General features: G+C 38.0%; 1 protein-coding gene across 4 annotated transcripts in view; it reads left to right on the top strand.

The window, feature by feature from the left end:
- Window positions 1–15,488, top strand: part of Ubr5 (ubiquitin protein ligase E3 component n-recognin 5) — a 124,937-nt gene extending 109,449 nt beyond the window's left edge. For 3 of the 4 annotated variants that reach the window (XM_069991174.1, XM_069991175.1, XM_069991172.1), the window contains exons 49-59: window positions 1,206–1,317; window positions 1,873–2,017; window positions 3,041–3,171; window positions 4,795–4,855; window positions 6,213–6,388; window positions 7,094–7,178; window positions 8,234–8,389; window positions 9,087–9,200; window positions 10,647–10,791; window positions 13,391–13,476; window positions 14,872–15,488. In XM_069991174.1, the coding sequence (XP_069847275.1) occupies window positions 1,206–1,317; window positions 1,873–2,017; window positions 3,041–3,171; window positions 4,795–4,855; window positions 6,213–6,388; window positions 7,094–7,178; window positions 8,234–8,389; window positions 9,087–9,200; window positions 10,647–10,791; window positions 13,391–13,476; window positions 14,872–15,084 (1,424 nt within the window). In that variant the 3' untranslated portion in view covers window positions 15,085–15,488. The remainder of the gene's footprint in view (window positions 1–1,205; window positions 1,318–1,872; window positions 2,018–3,040; window positions 3,172–4,794; window positions 4,856–6,212; window positions 6,389–7,093; window positions 7,179–8,233; window positions 8,390–9,086; window positions 9,201–10,646; window positions 10,792–13,390; window positions 13,477–14,871) is intronic. The other variant, XM_069991173.1, reaches the window with a different exon arrangement.
- Window positions 15,489–15,780: the final 292 nt, after the last annotated feature.

Genomic DNA, 15,780 nt, shown 5'->3' with positions numbered 1-15,780 from the left:
AAAAAAAGAAAAAAAAGAAAGTTACAATTCGTTGTAAAAACCAGTTACCAATGCTGGAGAGTACAAACTTATGAACTTACTAGAACCAGCCCTTTGTGATTATAATATATTATAGTTAATAATTTCCAAATTACAGTTAGCACATTTAATAGTTTGTAGAAATTATAAGTTTTAGGAGATAATTGATTTATATCAAGTAGAGTCAGAAGATTGTCAGCCTTATAATTAGAAGACAAGAATTTTATAGACATTAAAATCACCCTGAATGTTACCTAGGTTATCCTATATCTCACTGGGATCTATAAACCATTGTATGAATGCTAAAGAGGTTATAAAAAGGATAAAGGGTAAAATGCCTTTTAGCATCATTTTCACCATTTGACTAAGTTTTATAGTAAAAGTAGATTCACAGATTTGGGTGAGAAAACATGGACAGTCATACAGATTTCAGACTTTTAGGAAATTATACTCTGCCTTGAGTTTAGTCATTTAAATAGGCTGGGCACTGATGGCTCCAGCCTATAATCTTAGCTACTCAGGAGGATTATGCATAATTGCTAACAATCTTGGTAGCTCATGATATAATGCCAAAAACAAGGACTAGAGAAGATATTTATTGTTTGGCAGTACTGGTGTTCTGAACGTCAGGGCCTTAGACTAGACTCTGTTGGTACTCTTAACCACTTAAGCCATTCTCCAGTCCCTTGTGCTTTATTTATTCAAATAATGTTTCTGGGTCTCATAGCGTTTACAGGTATGAAGAATCATCATACTATAATCACTGGTTGAGATACCATCTTTTTTTCTTTGAGCTGTTTTCAAACTTCCATCCTCCAGTGTTGACTTCCCGAATAGCAGCGATTATAGGTGTTCATCACAGTTTCCAGCCCCAGAATGGAGAAGATAGTTAAATGATTAACCACATAAGAAATCTTAGTGTTATTTATAGTGAAAGTAAAACAACCTGTAAGCTATATAGTTCATAGCCTTGACATAAGGGAAAATTACATTTAACAAATCACTGAAGTGAACCTATGATGTATGTGCCAGATACATTCTCAAAAGTCACTTGCAATTTTCCAAACAGAAAACAAATAGAGAATGGGATGAAGACAATGGTAACAACAGATTGTCTAGGAAAATGATTTTGAGGGTCATGCATAGTTATATTTGAATATATTTAAATGATATTTTATCTTTTCTAGGTTTAATGCAGAGATTAAGGAACAGAGGAGAGAGAGATCGGGAACGGGAAAGAGAAAGGGAAATGAGGAGGAGTAGTGGCTTGCGAGCAGGTTCTCGAAGAGACCGGGATAGGTACGGTAATTTTCTGTTCTATTGAATATGAACATTTTGGTCAGTTGGACATAGTCTTGTTAAAAATTACAAAGTCATAATTATGGACTGTTCTGTAGACAGTGAAAGTTTTAATATTAGGACATAGGTATAGTAACTTAGTATAGTCTAACTAGTTGTTACTAATAAGTCAGAACCACTTGAAATCATGTTGCCATTTTATTTACCCACTGACATTCCAAGTTGTTGACATTTTTACTGCCTTTGTATTACTCTTTTGTTTATATAATTGTGGCAAATTGTTATTTAAACCTTCTGATTTTTTGTTGGCCAACATTTCCAGGAATTATGGGTATTCTCTTCACTGCCGGTACTACTATTACCAGAATCAAATCATAGTACACATTTATAGATTTAAGTGACAAAATTGAACTAATTTTTATTTTCCAAACATCTCTTTGATGTCATACCATCTTGGTACTAAACTGCAACAATCTGTATGCTCCATTTTCTACTTTTGTTCTAATTGTGCTGTTCAAAGGAAACAAAATCAATAAAGCTTTCTTTCTCTTACAGAGACTTTAGAAGACAGCTTTCCATTGATACCCGGCCCTTCCGACCTGCCTCTGAAGGGAATCCTAGCGATGATCCCGATCCTCTACCCGCACATCGGCAGGCACTTGGAGAGAGGCTTTATCCCCGTGTGCAAGCAATGCAGCCTGTATGCACTGTACACTTAGCTACCTCTTACTTGGGAAAATAAACTTTGAGCTGCTCATAGTCATATTGTTTAGCTTTGCAATAACAAGCATGTTTAGGAAGGAATGTTTCATTTACTGCAGGATAACAGCATAGAGATAGGATTTTTCCTTCATCTACGTTTGGCTGGGTCATTGTCTCCATTCTGCCTAGTGAATTTCCTTTTGTATAAAAGTGGTACTGTGCTTTGTTTATTTTGCCAGTCCTTGGGCTCGAACTCAGGGCTTTTGGACAGTGTTCCTTAGCTTCTTTTGCCCAAGGCTAGTGAGCCACTGTGCCACTTCTGCTTTTTCTGAGTAGTTTATTGTAGGTAAGAGTCTGATGGACTTTTCTGCCTGGGCTAGCTTTGAATAGATTCTCAGATCTCAACCTGAGTAGCTAGGATTACAAGCATGTAGGAAGATTTTTATTTTGAGTGCTCTGTAAGATCCCCCCATACCCGGCCGTGGGGTTTGAACTCTGGGCTTGGGCACTGTCCCTGCGCTCTTCAGCTCAAGGCGAGTGCTCTATCCCTTGAGCCACAGTGGCACTTCCAGTTTTCTAGTGGTTTATTGGAGATAAGAGTCTCACAGACTTTTCTGCTTTGATCTCAGCCTCCTGAGTAGCTAGGATTACAGGTGTGAGCTAATTGCACCCAGCTTCTTCCTTTATTTTTATACTCTAAATGAAAAAGATGTTTCTCGCTGTCTTGTGAAGAGAAAAAAGGTGGAAATTGAGTGTGTGTGTATATTTACTCATGTGATTAAAACACCCTAACAAGACTTGTCACAACAGACACAATAACTGGCTCATATAAGACTGGAAGTGCATGAACTATGCATTGCATAAGTTCTCTGTAATGAAGTTTATATTTCATAAAATATCTTCTTAGTTCAAGAAAAAAAAACATTGTTTTTGTATTTGAGCTTTTTACATTCCTCCCTGATTCTAGGTTTTGACTAGCAATTTCTGAGTAGAGAGAGTAACATTTGCTTAACATTTACAGGCATTTGCAAGTAAAATCACTGGCATGTTGTTGGAATTATCCCCAGCTCAGCTGCTACTCCTTCTAGCAAGTGAAGATTCTCTGAGAGCAAGAGTAGACGAGGCCATGGAACTCATCATTGCGCATGGACGGTAATGTGTGCAATTGGGACACCAGCTAATTTTAGGTTGTGTGTGCCATCATATCCTAAATTTTATGTCATAAAGTATACTTCTTTTTTGTTTTTAAACTGGTGACTTAAGATATGTAAATTAGCAAATTTGTTCTAGAGTGATAGTCTTAGCACTTAAAGACTCTTAAAAAGATATGACATTTAGGAATGGCTTGAAATGTGAGCATCTCAAATTCTCTACCAGAATACCCTAGTAACTAAGAGTCCATATTTTATACTCAAAGTATCTTGGGCTATAATCCCTTTAATTCTTGGCTGTAGTATGAACTTTCTTTTAGGCCTTCAGACTTACCTTGAAAGTATTCAGGTTTTGGTTTGCTTTAAATGTAAAGTCTGAAAGTATCTAACAATTAAATTATCTACCCTTTTTTCCCCAAGATAATAGGAAGGTGTGCAATACTTCCTTATGGCTTCTGTCCTGGATTTGCTTTACTCTTTTAGTTTGTAGCTGCAAAATGTTGATTTTTTTTTAGATGGATATATTTGTAGTACGTGGGAGTTGAACCTAGGGCCTTATACGTGGTAGACAAGCATTCTATTGTTATTCCTAGATGAAAATTTCTATAGGGAATGAGATTAGATGGACTCCTAGAGGTACACAAATGAGGCTAAAATTGGAATAGCCACTTTGAAAACCTTTGAATGGTTCAAACTAAAGACTTTTTGTCCATTGATAGAATCTTATTTTATTCATTCTTGCTACTTTTTTTTCCCCTGGACTTTTTATGCATGTGTATTTGTTTCTCTCAAGCTATTATTTCCTCTCTTGAGCTGAGAGTTTGGTCCATTGCAGAAAAAGCTTAGAAGAACATGTTGTTTGTACTTGTTTTGAGATGATGTTTGCTAAACTAGCCCAGGTTGACTTAGAACTTTGTATAGTCTAGGCTGGCCCAGAACTTTTGAGATTGTAGGAATGTGCCAGCACAGTAATGAGAAAGTGGCTTTTCAATAAAAACATATTTGTAAATATATGCATGTATTTCTGGTTTAGCATTACTTTGTTATACATATATACACATTATACATATATATTTTACATTACATTATAACTCATAAAATGGACTGCTATCATGTGTATTATGAAGTATTCTAGAATTATTAAGTACTAGAATTATTAAGTATTCTAGAATTCTAATGTGCTAGAATTATTAGAGAATTTGATTCTTGTTGTGATTGCTTCTTGAACATTTTTCTGCTGAGTTTTGTATTGTCAAGTAGCCTTTTAGTTCATTACCTTGAATCAGACATAACATCTGATAGTATTTTAAGTAAGTTTGGTTTATTTTTGAGATAGCCATGCTGTGTAGGGCAGGCTGGCCTTAAACTCACACTCACTATGTAATCTAGGCTCTGTAGTGCTGGGAGCTTGTGGGCTTTTAAAGTATGTATTAAAAACCTCAGCTTACAAGTTTTAAAAATATGTATTATTGAAAGAATTCCAGTGTTATACAAATACTTGACCCTAGATGTTTGCTAACTTCAAGACTTAAATGCATTTATAAATTGTCACAAATTCCTATTAATGTGTTTTCTGTATAAAATTGTAGGCATATTTGGAATTTAAAGGGGCTTTGTTTTTTAGGGAAAATGGTGCTGATAGTATCTTGGATCTTGGATTATTAGACTCCTCAGAAAAGGTACAGGTAAGATGTTTTGTGCTTTATACATGTGTTAATAAGGACTTAGAAGAACTTAGAGTCAGGAAATTCAAAAAAGATTGAGGGGAGGAAAACAGCATTTAGGTAGTAATTATGCCTTTGTAAATAAAATTCATGATTATAGTATCAAAAAAGAATCAAAGAAGCATATGATAATTATATACACCTGGGGCTTCAACTCAGCCTGGGCACTATCCCTGGGCTTCTTTTTTGTTTTTTTTGTTTTGATTTTTTTGTCAGTTTGTCAGTCTGGGCCTGAACTCTGGGCCTGGGCGCTGTGCCTCAGCTCTTCAGCTCAAGGCTAGTGCTCTACCACTTGAGCCACAGCGCCACTCCGGCTTTTTCTGCTTATGTGGTGCTGAGGAATCGAACCCAGGGCCTCATGCATGCAAGGCAAGCACTCTACCACTGAGCCACCTTCCCAGCCCTCCCTGGGCTTCTTTTGCTCAAGGCTAGCACTCTACCACTTGAGCCACAATGCCACTTTCTGCTTTTTCTATGTATGTGGTATTGAGGAATCAAACCCAGGGCTTCATGCATGCTAGTCAAGTACTCTACCACTAAGCCATATTCCCAGCCTAAGGGAGCTATTTTAGGGCATATAGCTCATGCACTAATTTTTTAAAATTTATTTTCTTTATTTTTTCATCAGTCATGGGGCTTGAACTCTGGGCCTGCTTGCTGTCTTTGAGCTCTTTAGCTCAAGGCTAATGCTCTACCACTTTGAGCCAGAGTACCACTTCTGGTTTTCTGGTGATTAATTGGAGATAAAAGTCTCAGGACTTTATTGCCTGGGCTGGTGTTAAACCGCTGTCCTCAGATCTCAGCCTCCTGAGTAACTACGCACCTGGCTTCATGCCTTAATTATTAAGGTACTGGAGAACCTTCTATGCCAGCCAAGAGAAGCAAACCCAACTAATTGAACCCTCTTTCATTGATTACAACTAAAATTCTAATCTGAAAAATAGATGCAAAGGGATTGCCTGTGAATTCTGAAAAGTAAATGGTAGTATATGGAGATAGATAAGGTAGGTAGTCAGAACTTGAAAAATGGTGTACTGACATGACATCTTTGCAAGCAGCAAGGTAAATCTAATTCTTTGTTACTTTATCTCATTTGGAAGACAGCCAGAACTTGGAAGCTAAACTTCTTATGTTGTAGAACATAGTTTTAAAGTTTGTGTATAGTTTTGAAACAGTAAAAGCTTATCTTTAGTATACATATACATATGTTTAAGTAATGAGTGTTTCTTTGCCTTTGAATAATTTTGAGAGCCAGTACATGTAATTTAATTTAAGGGAAAAAAAAAGAATCTTGGAATCTCTGATATTTTGTTATTAGGAAAACCGAAAGCGTCATGGCTCTAGTCGAAGTGTAGTAGATATGGATTTAGATGATACAGATGATGGTGATGACAATGCCCCTTTGTTTTACCAACCTGGAAAAAGAGGATTTTATACTCCGAGGCCTGGCAAAAACACAGAAGCAAGGTTGAACTGTTTTAGGAACATTGGCAGGTAAAATAACTAATCTTAATGTTTATATTTGTGGGGGGTGAGTTGGTTTAGAGACTGGACATAGGACTTTGTCTACCTACCACTCCCCTAGCCACCTGCTGCTCTTCTAGCTCCTAAATTTTAAAACAAAACAACAAAAAAAAACAGTTGAATGAGACTTTTCTAAAATATCTTGTTTTATTTTTAGTGTGTGGGTGTTTTTGTTGGTGGTCGTGGTAGGTTTGTTTGTTTTTGTTGTCCTTTTTTTTTTTCCCCCCCGCATGTAAACATGTCTGTCAGTCCTGAGGGTTCCTCCTCCCCCCTCCCCGCCAAGTTTCTTTGCTCAAGGCTAGTATACTACCACTTGAGCCTCATTTCCATTTCTGGCCTTTTGATGGTTTAATTGCAGGTAAGAGTTTTACAGGATTCCCTGCCTGGGCTGACTTCCAACCATGGTCTTTAGATCTCAGCCTCCTGAAAAATTAGGATTAAGCTGTGTATCACCTGTGCTTGCCTTTGTTGTTGTTGTTGGTTTTTTTTTTTTTTTTTTTTTTTTTTGAGACTGTCTTGTAGCCTAGGCACTAACCTCTTACGATCCTCCTGCCTCAACTCCCCAGTGCTGTGTTACAGGCATGTGCTACCACGCCTGACAAAAATATATTCATGTTTTTATATGTATTCTACTATTATCTTTGAATTTAAGTCTTATTCTTATTTTACTTTTAGGATTCTTGGACTATGTCTGCTGCAAAATGAACTTTGTCCTATTACATTAAATAGACATGTAATTAAAGTATTGCTTGGAAGAAAAGTAAGTTACTTTAATAAGCACAATTGGATAATTATAAATTTTTTCTTTTATAAATAATACTGTATAGTTTTACGAATTAGAGTCATTATTCATAAAATAGTTTTCCTCCATTTAATGATGTAGGTAAAGTATCGGTGAAGATTATCAGTGAAGACTAGCTGGGTTGGTTTTACATTTCTGTTAATATAGAGTACTATCCTTGAGCAAAAAAACCAAAAAACAAAAAACCCAAAAACTTAAGATAGTTCCCAGACCCTGAATTCAAGCCTCAGGACTGGCATACACATACACTTACCTGTTATGCTTTTATAATATATGCTTGTTGGTAGGCCTGAAATTGTTGATCCTCTTTCTTAAGTTTGCTGAATGTACAATGGAATTATAGGTAGGTACTATTGTGCATACCCATAAGAAAACTTCTTTTTGCAGTACTGTCACTCCAGTGAGATCTTTAGCCTGGCTTTATGCTAGACAATTGGAGGTTGAGTCTCGCAGACTTCTGTTCAGGCTAGCCTTGAACTTCTGTCTTCCCCAATAGCTAGTCTTACTTGGTGAGCCATTGGCCCAGCTTAAAAATTCCCCCAGCCCCAATCCTGAGGCTTGGGTGCGACCCTGAACTTCTTTTTGCTCAAGGTTAGAGCTCTTTCTGAGTGGTTTATTGGAGGTAAGAGTCTCAAGGACTCTCATCTAAAGCCTGACAGAGCTGGCCTCAAACCACAGTCCTCACATCTTAGCTTCTTAAGTAGCTAGGATTACAGGTGTGACCCACCAGCATCCGGGCAAAAAAAATACTATTTTATACTTTGGTTCTAAAAATGTATTTAAGATTTATTAAATTCTACCCCTTTATAGCAGTTTTTATATAGTGTGAAATTCTTTCTTCTTTTTTTAATTTTATTGCCAGGCCAGGGTTTGAACAGAACCTTGTTCCTTGCTCAGCTATCTTGTTCTGCTGGCATTCTACCACTTGAGTCACATTTCCAATTCTATAGCAAGAAATTTTGAGTGAGCATTTTTCTCTTTTATAATTAAATTTCATATGCTTACTTTTCTAGGTCAACTGGCATGATTTTGCTTTTTTTGACCCTGTGATGTATGAGAGTTTGCGACAGCTAATCCTTGCTTCTCAGAGCTCAGATGCTGATGCTGTTTTCTCAGCCATGGATTTGGCATTTGCAATTGACCTGTGTAAAGAAGAGGGTGGAGGACAGGTATGGAGTTTCTGATTCTGGATTAATCTGCTAAGCTAGTTTTACATAGAAAGTCTAGTTATACACTTAAGAGTGAGTGTGTTAAGATGAATAAATAGAAAGCCAGGCACTGGTGGCTCACGCCTGTAATCCCAGCTACTCAGGAGGCTGAGATCTGAGGATAATGGTTCGAAGCCAAGCCCAGGCAGGAATGTCCATGAGAAAACCAGAAGTGGTGTTGTGGCTCAAGTGGTAGAGCACTTGCCTTCGGCTGAAGAGCTGAGGGACAGCACCCAGGCCCAGAGTTCAAGACCTACAACCAGGCGCCCCCTCCCCCCCAAAAAAAAAATAGAGTGAGATAAACTGAGAAAAAGAAAGGGATATTTTACTTAAGCCTAAGATGTTTATATGTCTAATACTTGCCTTTAAATATTAAAATTCAAAGAAGTAGAGTTTTTGTTTTTTTTTTTTTATTGTTTGTTTTGTTTTGGTTGGTCGTGGGGCTTGAACTCTGGGCCTGGGCGCTGTCCCTCAGCTCTTCAGCTCAAGGGTAACCACTCTGAGCCACAGCACCACTTCTGACTTTTTCTGCTTATGTGGTGCTGAGGAATTGAACCCAGGGCCTCTGTATGCAAGGCAAGCACACCACTGAGCCACCTTCCCAGCCCTAGAAATAGCTTTGATAAAATTGCTTTAAATGTCACTGAATTTTTCACAGGTCGAACTCATTCCTAACGGTGTGAATATCCCAGTTACTCCTCAGAATGTGTATGAATATGTGAGGAAATATGCCGAGCACAGGATGTTGGTAGTAGCAGAACAGCCATTGCATGTAAGTGTTTATTCTTGGGAGAGACATTAACCAAGAATCAGTCATGTAGTCTAAAATGCAACATCAGGCCTGCTGTGTTAGCTTTTGAAGTATTTCTGATTCTTCTTTTCTTTTCTTTTCTTTTTTTTTTTTTCCTTTCCATTTTACAGGTAAGGTCTTATGGTGTTGTGGTCCCTTCCTCTGCGCACACACACACACACACACACACACACACGCACACACGCATACACGCACACACGCATACACGCACACACGCCCAGCCTAGACTGGAATAAAGGTGCAGAACACCACACTCCATTTTTTTGTTTGAGATGGTATCTTTCCCTGGAATGGCCTTTGCTAGTTTGTTTGTTTTTTCTTCTTCTTTCTTCTTGTTTTTTTATTTTTCTTCTTCTGTTTTTCTTCTTCCCATCATGGGGCCTGAACTCTGGGCCTGGGAGCTGTCCCTCAGCTCTTCAGCTCAAGGCTAGTGATCTACCACTTGATCCCACAGCACCACTTCTGGATTTTTCTGCTTATGTGGGTTGTTTTGTTTTGTTTTGTTTTTTGGGGGGGGGGTCGGTTGCGGGGCTTGAACTCTGGGCTTGTACGCTGTCCCCTCAGCTCTTCAGCTCTACCACTTGAGCCACAACGTCACTTCCGTTTATGTGGTTCTGAGGAATCGAACCAGAGCATCATGCATACAAGGCAAACACTCTACCACTGAGCCACCTTCTCAGCCCTGTATTTCTGATTCCTATGCTGGATTAATTATTGTAGTCCTGGGGTCACAGTCATTGTTCTGCCCTCTTTCTATATATGATGTTAGCTAATTACTTTGGGCCTGGTTCACTCCTCTTCAAGATCAGTATAAGATTAAATGAATTAATGCATGCAACTTACATGGAATAATTTCTGGCACATGATATTTAATTTCTCTCTAGAGTTTGAGTCTGAGAGGATTATTGTCATTATCATACTTTGACTTCCATGATAGGACTTTCGACAAATTAAAGCTTAATCACTACCATGTTTCTTATTAACATAATTTTTAAATAATTTCAGTTAACTGCTAGTATATACTACTATGCATTATTATTTATTTTTTGCCAAGTTCCGGGGGCTTGAACTCAGAGCCTAGGCACTGTCCCTGAGCTTCTTTTGCTCAAGGCTAGCACTCTACCACTTGAGCCACAGCGCCACTTCTGACTTTTTCTGTTTATGTGGCATGAAGGAATCAAACTCAGGGCTCCATGCAAACACTCTACCACTGAGCCACATTCCCAGCCCCTGCATTATTTTCTTTACTGTCTTCCTCCTTTCTCTCTAAAATCTGTTAATAGGAAATTCAGAATACAAAGTTGACTTCTCTCAGATTAATATGAGAAGTAAAATTAAATGTTGGTTTTCAAATAATGTAATATGTGGACTCACTGTAATAAAAGGGGAAATTTTGAAATTCTTTAGGCAATGAGGAAAGGTCTACTAGATGTGCTTCCAAAAAATTCATTAGAAGATTTAACAGCAGAAGATTTTAGGCTTCTGGTAAATGGCTGTGGTGAAGTTAATGTACAAATGCTGATCAGCTTTACATCTTTCAATGATGAATCAGGTAGGAAACTTTTTAATGTTTACCTAAGAAATAATGAGAGTATAGTGGGTATTTTTTGCATTTCTAGTTCTTAGATCTATTTATAAGGCTTTGGAAATATACTCTGTTACTCAGAGATTTGAAGGAATTACATTATTTTAAAATTATGATTGAACTAATATTTTGCTTAGCATGATGTTATTAAATCTTTGCTTGCTTAATTTTTTTTTTGGGTGGGGGAGGGTCCGGTCGTGTTGCCTGAACTCTGGTCCTGGACGCTGTCCCTCAGCTCTTCAGCTCAAGGCTAGCACTCTACCACTTGAGTCACAGTGCCACTTCCAGCTTTTTTTTTTTTTTTTTTTTCTTTTTGCTTATGTGGTGCTAAGGAATTGAACCCAGAGCCTCATGCATGTAAGGCAAGCGCTCTACCACTGAGCCACCTTCCCAGCCCTGCTTGCTTAATTTTTTTTCTAGTTTTCAAGTTTAGCCAGGTGTTGTCATGTGTTCTTGGAATCATACCACTGGGGAGGCTGAGGCAATCAGTCTTGTCTAAATATTAGCAGAAACTTACCTCCAAAGAAAAGTTCCCTAAACACACTCTCAAAAACATAAAAAGCCATATGGGCTGGGCACTGGTGGCTCACACCCATCATCCTAGCTACTCAGGAGGCAGAGATCTGAGGATAGTGGTTTAAAGCCAGCCTGGGCAGGAAAGTCCATGGGATTTTTATCTCCAGTTAACCACCAGAAAACTGGAAGTGGCACTGTGGCTCAAGTGGTAGAGTACTCAACTTGAGCTGAAGAGTTAAGGGACAGTGCCCAGGTACAGAGTTGAAGCCGACTGAAAGAAAAAAAATGATAATGGTTTTGAAAAAATATACTAAACATTTTGTGTGTGCTTGTGCAGTGAGCAAATGGTTTATCTACACAGGTTTTGTAAAGGCTAAAGGATTTGATATCATTTTTGCTTTGTAGAGCTAGACTCAGATCACACATTTGTAAAGATATTAATAGCATTTACACATGGAAATCTAGAAAAAAAGAGAAGCATTAGTAATTTCTTAGAAAAAGCCTATTCCCCCTCCCCCCTATCTTTTTTTTTTTTTTTCTGGCAGTAGTGTTTGAACTGATGGCCTTGGGCTTGCTAGGCTGGCACTCTGTGTCTGTGCCATGCCTCCATCTCAAAAGCTTTATGGGAAGTGGTGCTGTGGGCTAAAGTGGCAGAGCGCTACCCTTAAGCTGAAGAGCTGAGGAACAGTACCTAGGCCCAGAGTTGAAGCATGCACGCACTCACGCACTCTTTCATTTGCTAGTCATTCATTCCTCCAACTCTATGACTATACAGTAAAGCATTTGTATCTCCAAAAAGTTCACTATCACATACTATATGCAAGATATATACTACAGTCCAGGATGACACAAAGGTACTATATTTTACCTGTTTGTTTGTTTGTTTACAATCAACTTCAGCCAAATTATAGAAAGTTAAATTTGGGTACGTTTTCTCAATTTTTCTTTTGTGTTTGACCATGTTTAGATTGTTCTGTAGTAGTTTCTTTTTTGTGCCAGTACTAAGGGTTTCAACTCCGGCTTCCCATTCTTAGATTTTTCACTGGAGGCTAGTGCTCTCCTGTTTGAGCCACACATCTACATTTGGCTTTTTGCTGGTTAACTGAAGATGAGAGTCTCATAGACTTTTCTGCCTGGGCTAGCTACAAACTTCAGTCCTCAGAGATCTCAGCCTTCTGAGTAGCTAGGATTACAGGCATGAGCCACCAGTGTCACTTCCAGCTTTTTCTGCTTATGTGGTGCTGAGGAATCGAACCCAGGGCCTCATGCATGCAAGGCAAGCACTCTACCACTGAGCCACCTTCCCAGTCTGGTAGTAGTTTTTTTTTTTTTTTACTACTTTTTTTTTTTTTTTTTTTTAATTTGCCAGTCCTGGAGCTTGAACTCAGGGCTTGGCCACTGTTCCTGAGGGTTTTTTTTTGCTCAAGTCTAGCACTCTATTACTTGAGCCACAGCACCACTTCTCCTGGCCTTTTCTGTGTATGTGGTACTGAGGAATCAAACTGAGGGCTTCATGCATGTTATTCAAGCACTCTCCCATTAAGCCACATTTCCAGCCCTGAACTACTTTGTAATGTAATATTTAGTTCTCATGAAAATTACCTCATTTACAAAAATTCTAAGAAGCTGCCTCTAAAGCTTAGATCAGCAGCATAGGCATCTGGAAGCTTTTTTTCTGGAAACCTTTTCAAAATGTAGAATCTATTTCTCTCAACTCTAGTGAAAGAAGGAGGAGAGTCTGCATTTTTTTCAAAAAAAAATTCCATTTTATTTATAAACTTAATTTGAGCACTGGCATAAGGTCATGACTCACTAATGATTTTAAAGTCATGTGATCATAAATTTTAAAGATGATTTGCTTCTTGTTTTGGTCATCTTGGGTAGATTGTCAAATACTCTTTAGTTTTCAAATGCTTTGATTTCCTTTGTTAGGAACAAGACTCCTCGAATTTGCAATAACTAATTTTGTGTCTTTTCCTATTTTTATTATGTTTGAAGATGCAACAACTAATAAGTATAATGCACTGAATGTCTTACTATTCTTTCTTAGGAGAAAATGCTGAGAAGCTCTTACAGTTCAAGCGTTGGTTCTGGTCTATAGTAGAGAAGATGAGCATGACAGAACGACAAGATCTTGTAAGTTAGGTTTCACAAAGTTTGTGAAAGGAGGAGATACAGGGTGTGTGTTGCTGGGGGTGGGGGGTTGGGTTGGTAAGTATATCCTGTACCACTGGGTATCATCCCCAGCCCAGAATATTAAAATACGGTGTAGGATAGGATTTTGTTTTGAAATATTTGTCATTTTACTTTGGGGTAGGTAAAAGGGCAAAAATAAAACACCTTGTTTATTTTCCTACTGTATTGCAACATACAGAACTTTTACTCTTTTTTCTTTTGCACATGAAAAGTATTTTACAGCTTCTGTTTCGTGTATCTGAATTGCCAGCCTTCTATTCTTGCACTTTTGAGCCATTAAATAACAGTTATTTGAAGTTATTTGAACAGTTTATTTGGCAATTAACCTGATAACTGAGATGGCCACTATGTAAATACTAATACATTGGATATCTTAGATAAAGGGATCATTTGTGTTCTTTTTTTTTTTTTTTAATAATTTGTGTTCTTAATCTGCGTAGTTTATGAATAAGGTTTACATATTCCTCATTACTTGTTTTTGGTTTGTGTGTTTGGCCCTTGTTTTGTTTTTGGTGGGACCAAGGTTCGAACTCTGGACTTTGAGTGGTATTCTTAATGTTTTTTAACTAATGGTAAGCCTTTGCAAAATTTCTCAATACTACTTCGTTGTCTGTTCAGTCTGCTGTTTCTGTCCTACTTAGTATTAACACCCCCAAGATCCTTACAAATTAGAAAACAAACTTCAATTGCAGTAGAATATTTACTTTTTTTTGGGGGGGAGGTCCGGTTGTGGGGCCTGAACTCTGGGCCTGGGCGCTGTCCCTCAGCTCTTCAGCTCAAGGCTAGCGCTCTACCACTTGAGCCACAGCGCCACTTCCGGCTTTTTTCTTTTTGCTTATGTGGTGCTGAGGAGACGAACTCAGGGCCTCAGGCATACAAGGCAAGCGCTCTACCACTGAGCTACCTTCCCAGCCCTTTACTAGTCAGTAAAAAACCTATCTATCCTCAAACACATTCACAACTATGTCAACTCATTTATTAATCTTGAAAAACAGTCTGTTCCAGACTTTCTTATACAATAATTTATAGGTTGTTTTTTTTTTTTTTTTTTTGCCAGTCTTGGGGCTTGAACTCAGGTCCTGAGCACTGTCCCTGAGCTTCTTTTGTTCAAGGCTAACAGTCTACCACTTGAGCCACAGTACCACTTCCAGCTTCTTCTATTTATGTGGTATTGAGCAATCAAACCCAGGGTTTCTTGCATGCTAGGCAAGCACTTGACCGCTAAGCCACATTCCCAGCCCTGGAAACTATTTTTCCTTGTGCAACCTCTTTGTTGTGAGAACGAGGAAATACTAAATACTAAGCCAAAATTGTAATTGCTGTATTTCTATTTAGGTTTACTTTTGGACATCAAGCCCTTCATTACCAGCCAGTGAAGAAGGATTTCAACCTATGCCCTCAATCACAATAAGACCACCAGATGACCAACATCTTCCCACTGCAAATACTTGTATTTCTCGCCTTTATGTCCCACTCTACTCCTCTAAACAGATTCTCAAACAGAAATTGCTACTTGCCATTAAAACCAAGAATTTTGGTTTTGTGTAGCCTATAAAAAGTGTGTATTGCTGTGTAATATTCCTAGCTAATTTTGTAGATTTTTTTCCATTTGTCTATAAAGTTTATGGAAGTTAATGCTGTCATATCCCCTGGGTGGTACTTCAATAGAGATTAATTGCAAACATTCCTTGCTTAAAGGCCTGAGAAGCACTAGCAACATTTGGCTATAATTGTTTGCTAGTCAACAACTTCTAGGTCTAACCCCAGCCAAAGATGACAGCAGAAAAACATAATTTACACTGTGATTTATCTTTTTGCTGAGGGGGTGGGAAATGTAAAATGTTCTGAAAATTAACTGCTACCTTTGTGGAAAGTTTCAGCAAAGGTTCTTGTATAGTGGGAATAGGGAATTTCAAAATAAAAAATTAAGTATGTTCTGTGTTTTCATTTAACTTTTTTATGGTGTTTAATTTGTGGTTGGCTGCAATCGTGTATTATGTATGTGGAACTTTTAAAAAGTTCTTAACATTCAGATCTTACAGATGAAATCACTTTTACCTATAAAACCCACTTTTATTGCGGCTTACTTTCAGTGCATTGAGTTCTAGAATATTAAGTAATATCACTAATTTTTTGCATGTAATGTGTTCATTTAAGGGCACTTTTGTACATCTGGGGCCAATGCACAATAGTCACAATCACCTTTTTTTCCCCTTTGTATCCCTATTTCAATGCAGTTAGTCA

The sequence above is a fragment of the Dipodomys merriami genome, unplaced genomic scaffold (assembly GCF_024711535.1).
Source record: "Dipodomys merriami isolate MVZ:Mamm:240054 unplaced genomic scaffold, mDipMer1.0.p SCAF_4, whole genome shotgun sequence".
Taxonomy (NCBI): domain Eukaryota; kingdom Metazoa; phylum Chordata; class Mammalia; order Rodentia; family Heteromyidae; genus Dipodomys; species Dipodomys merriami.
Note: the sequence above shows the minus strand (reverse complement) of the source record. Positions and strands in the feature narration are given on the sequence as shown.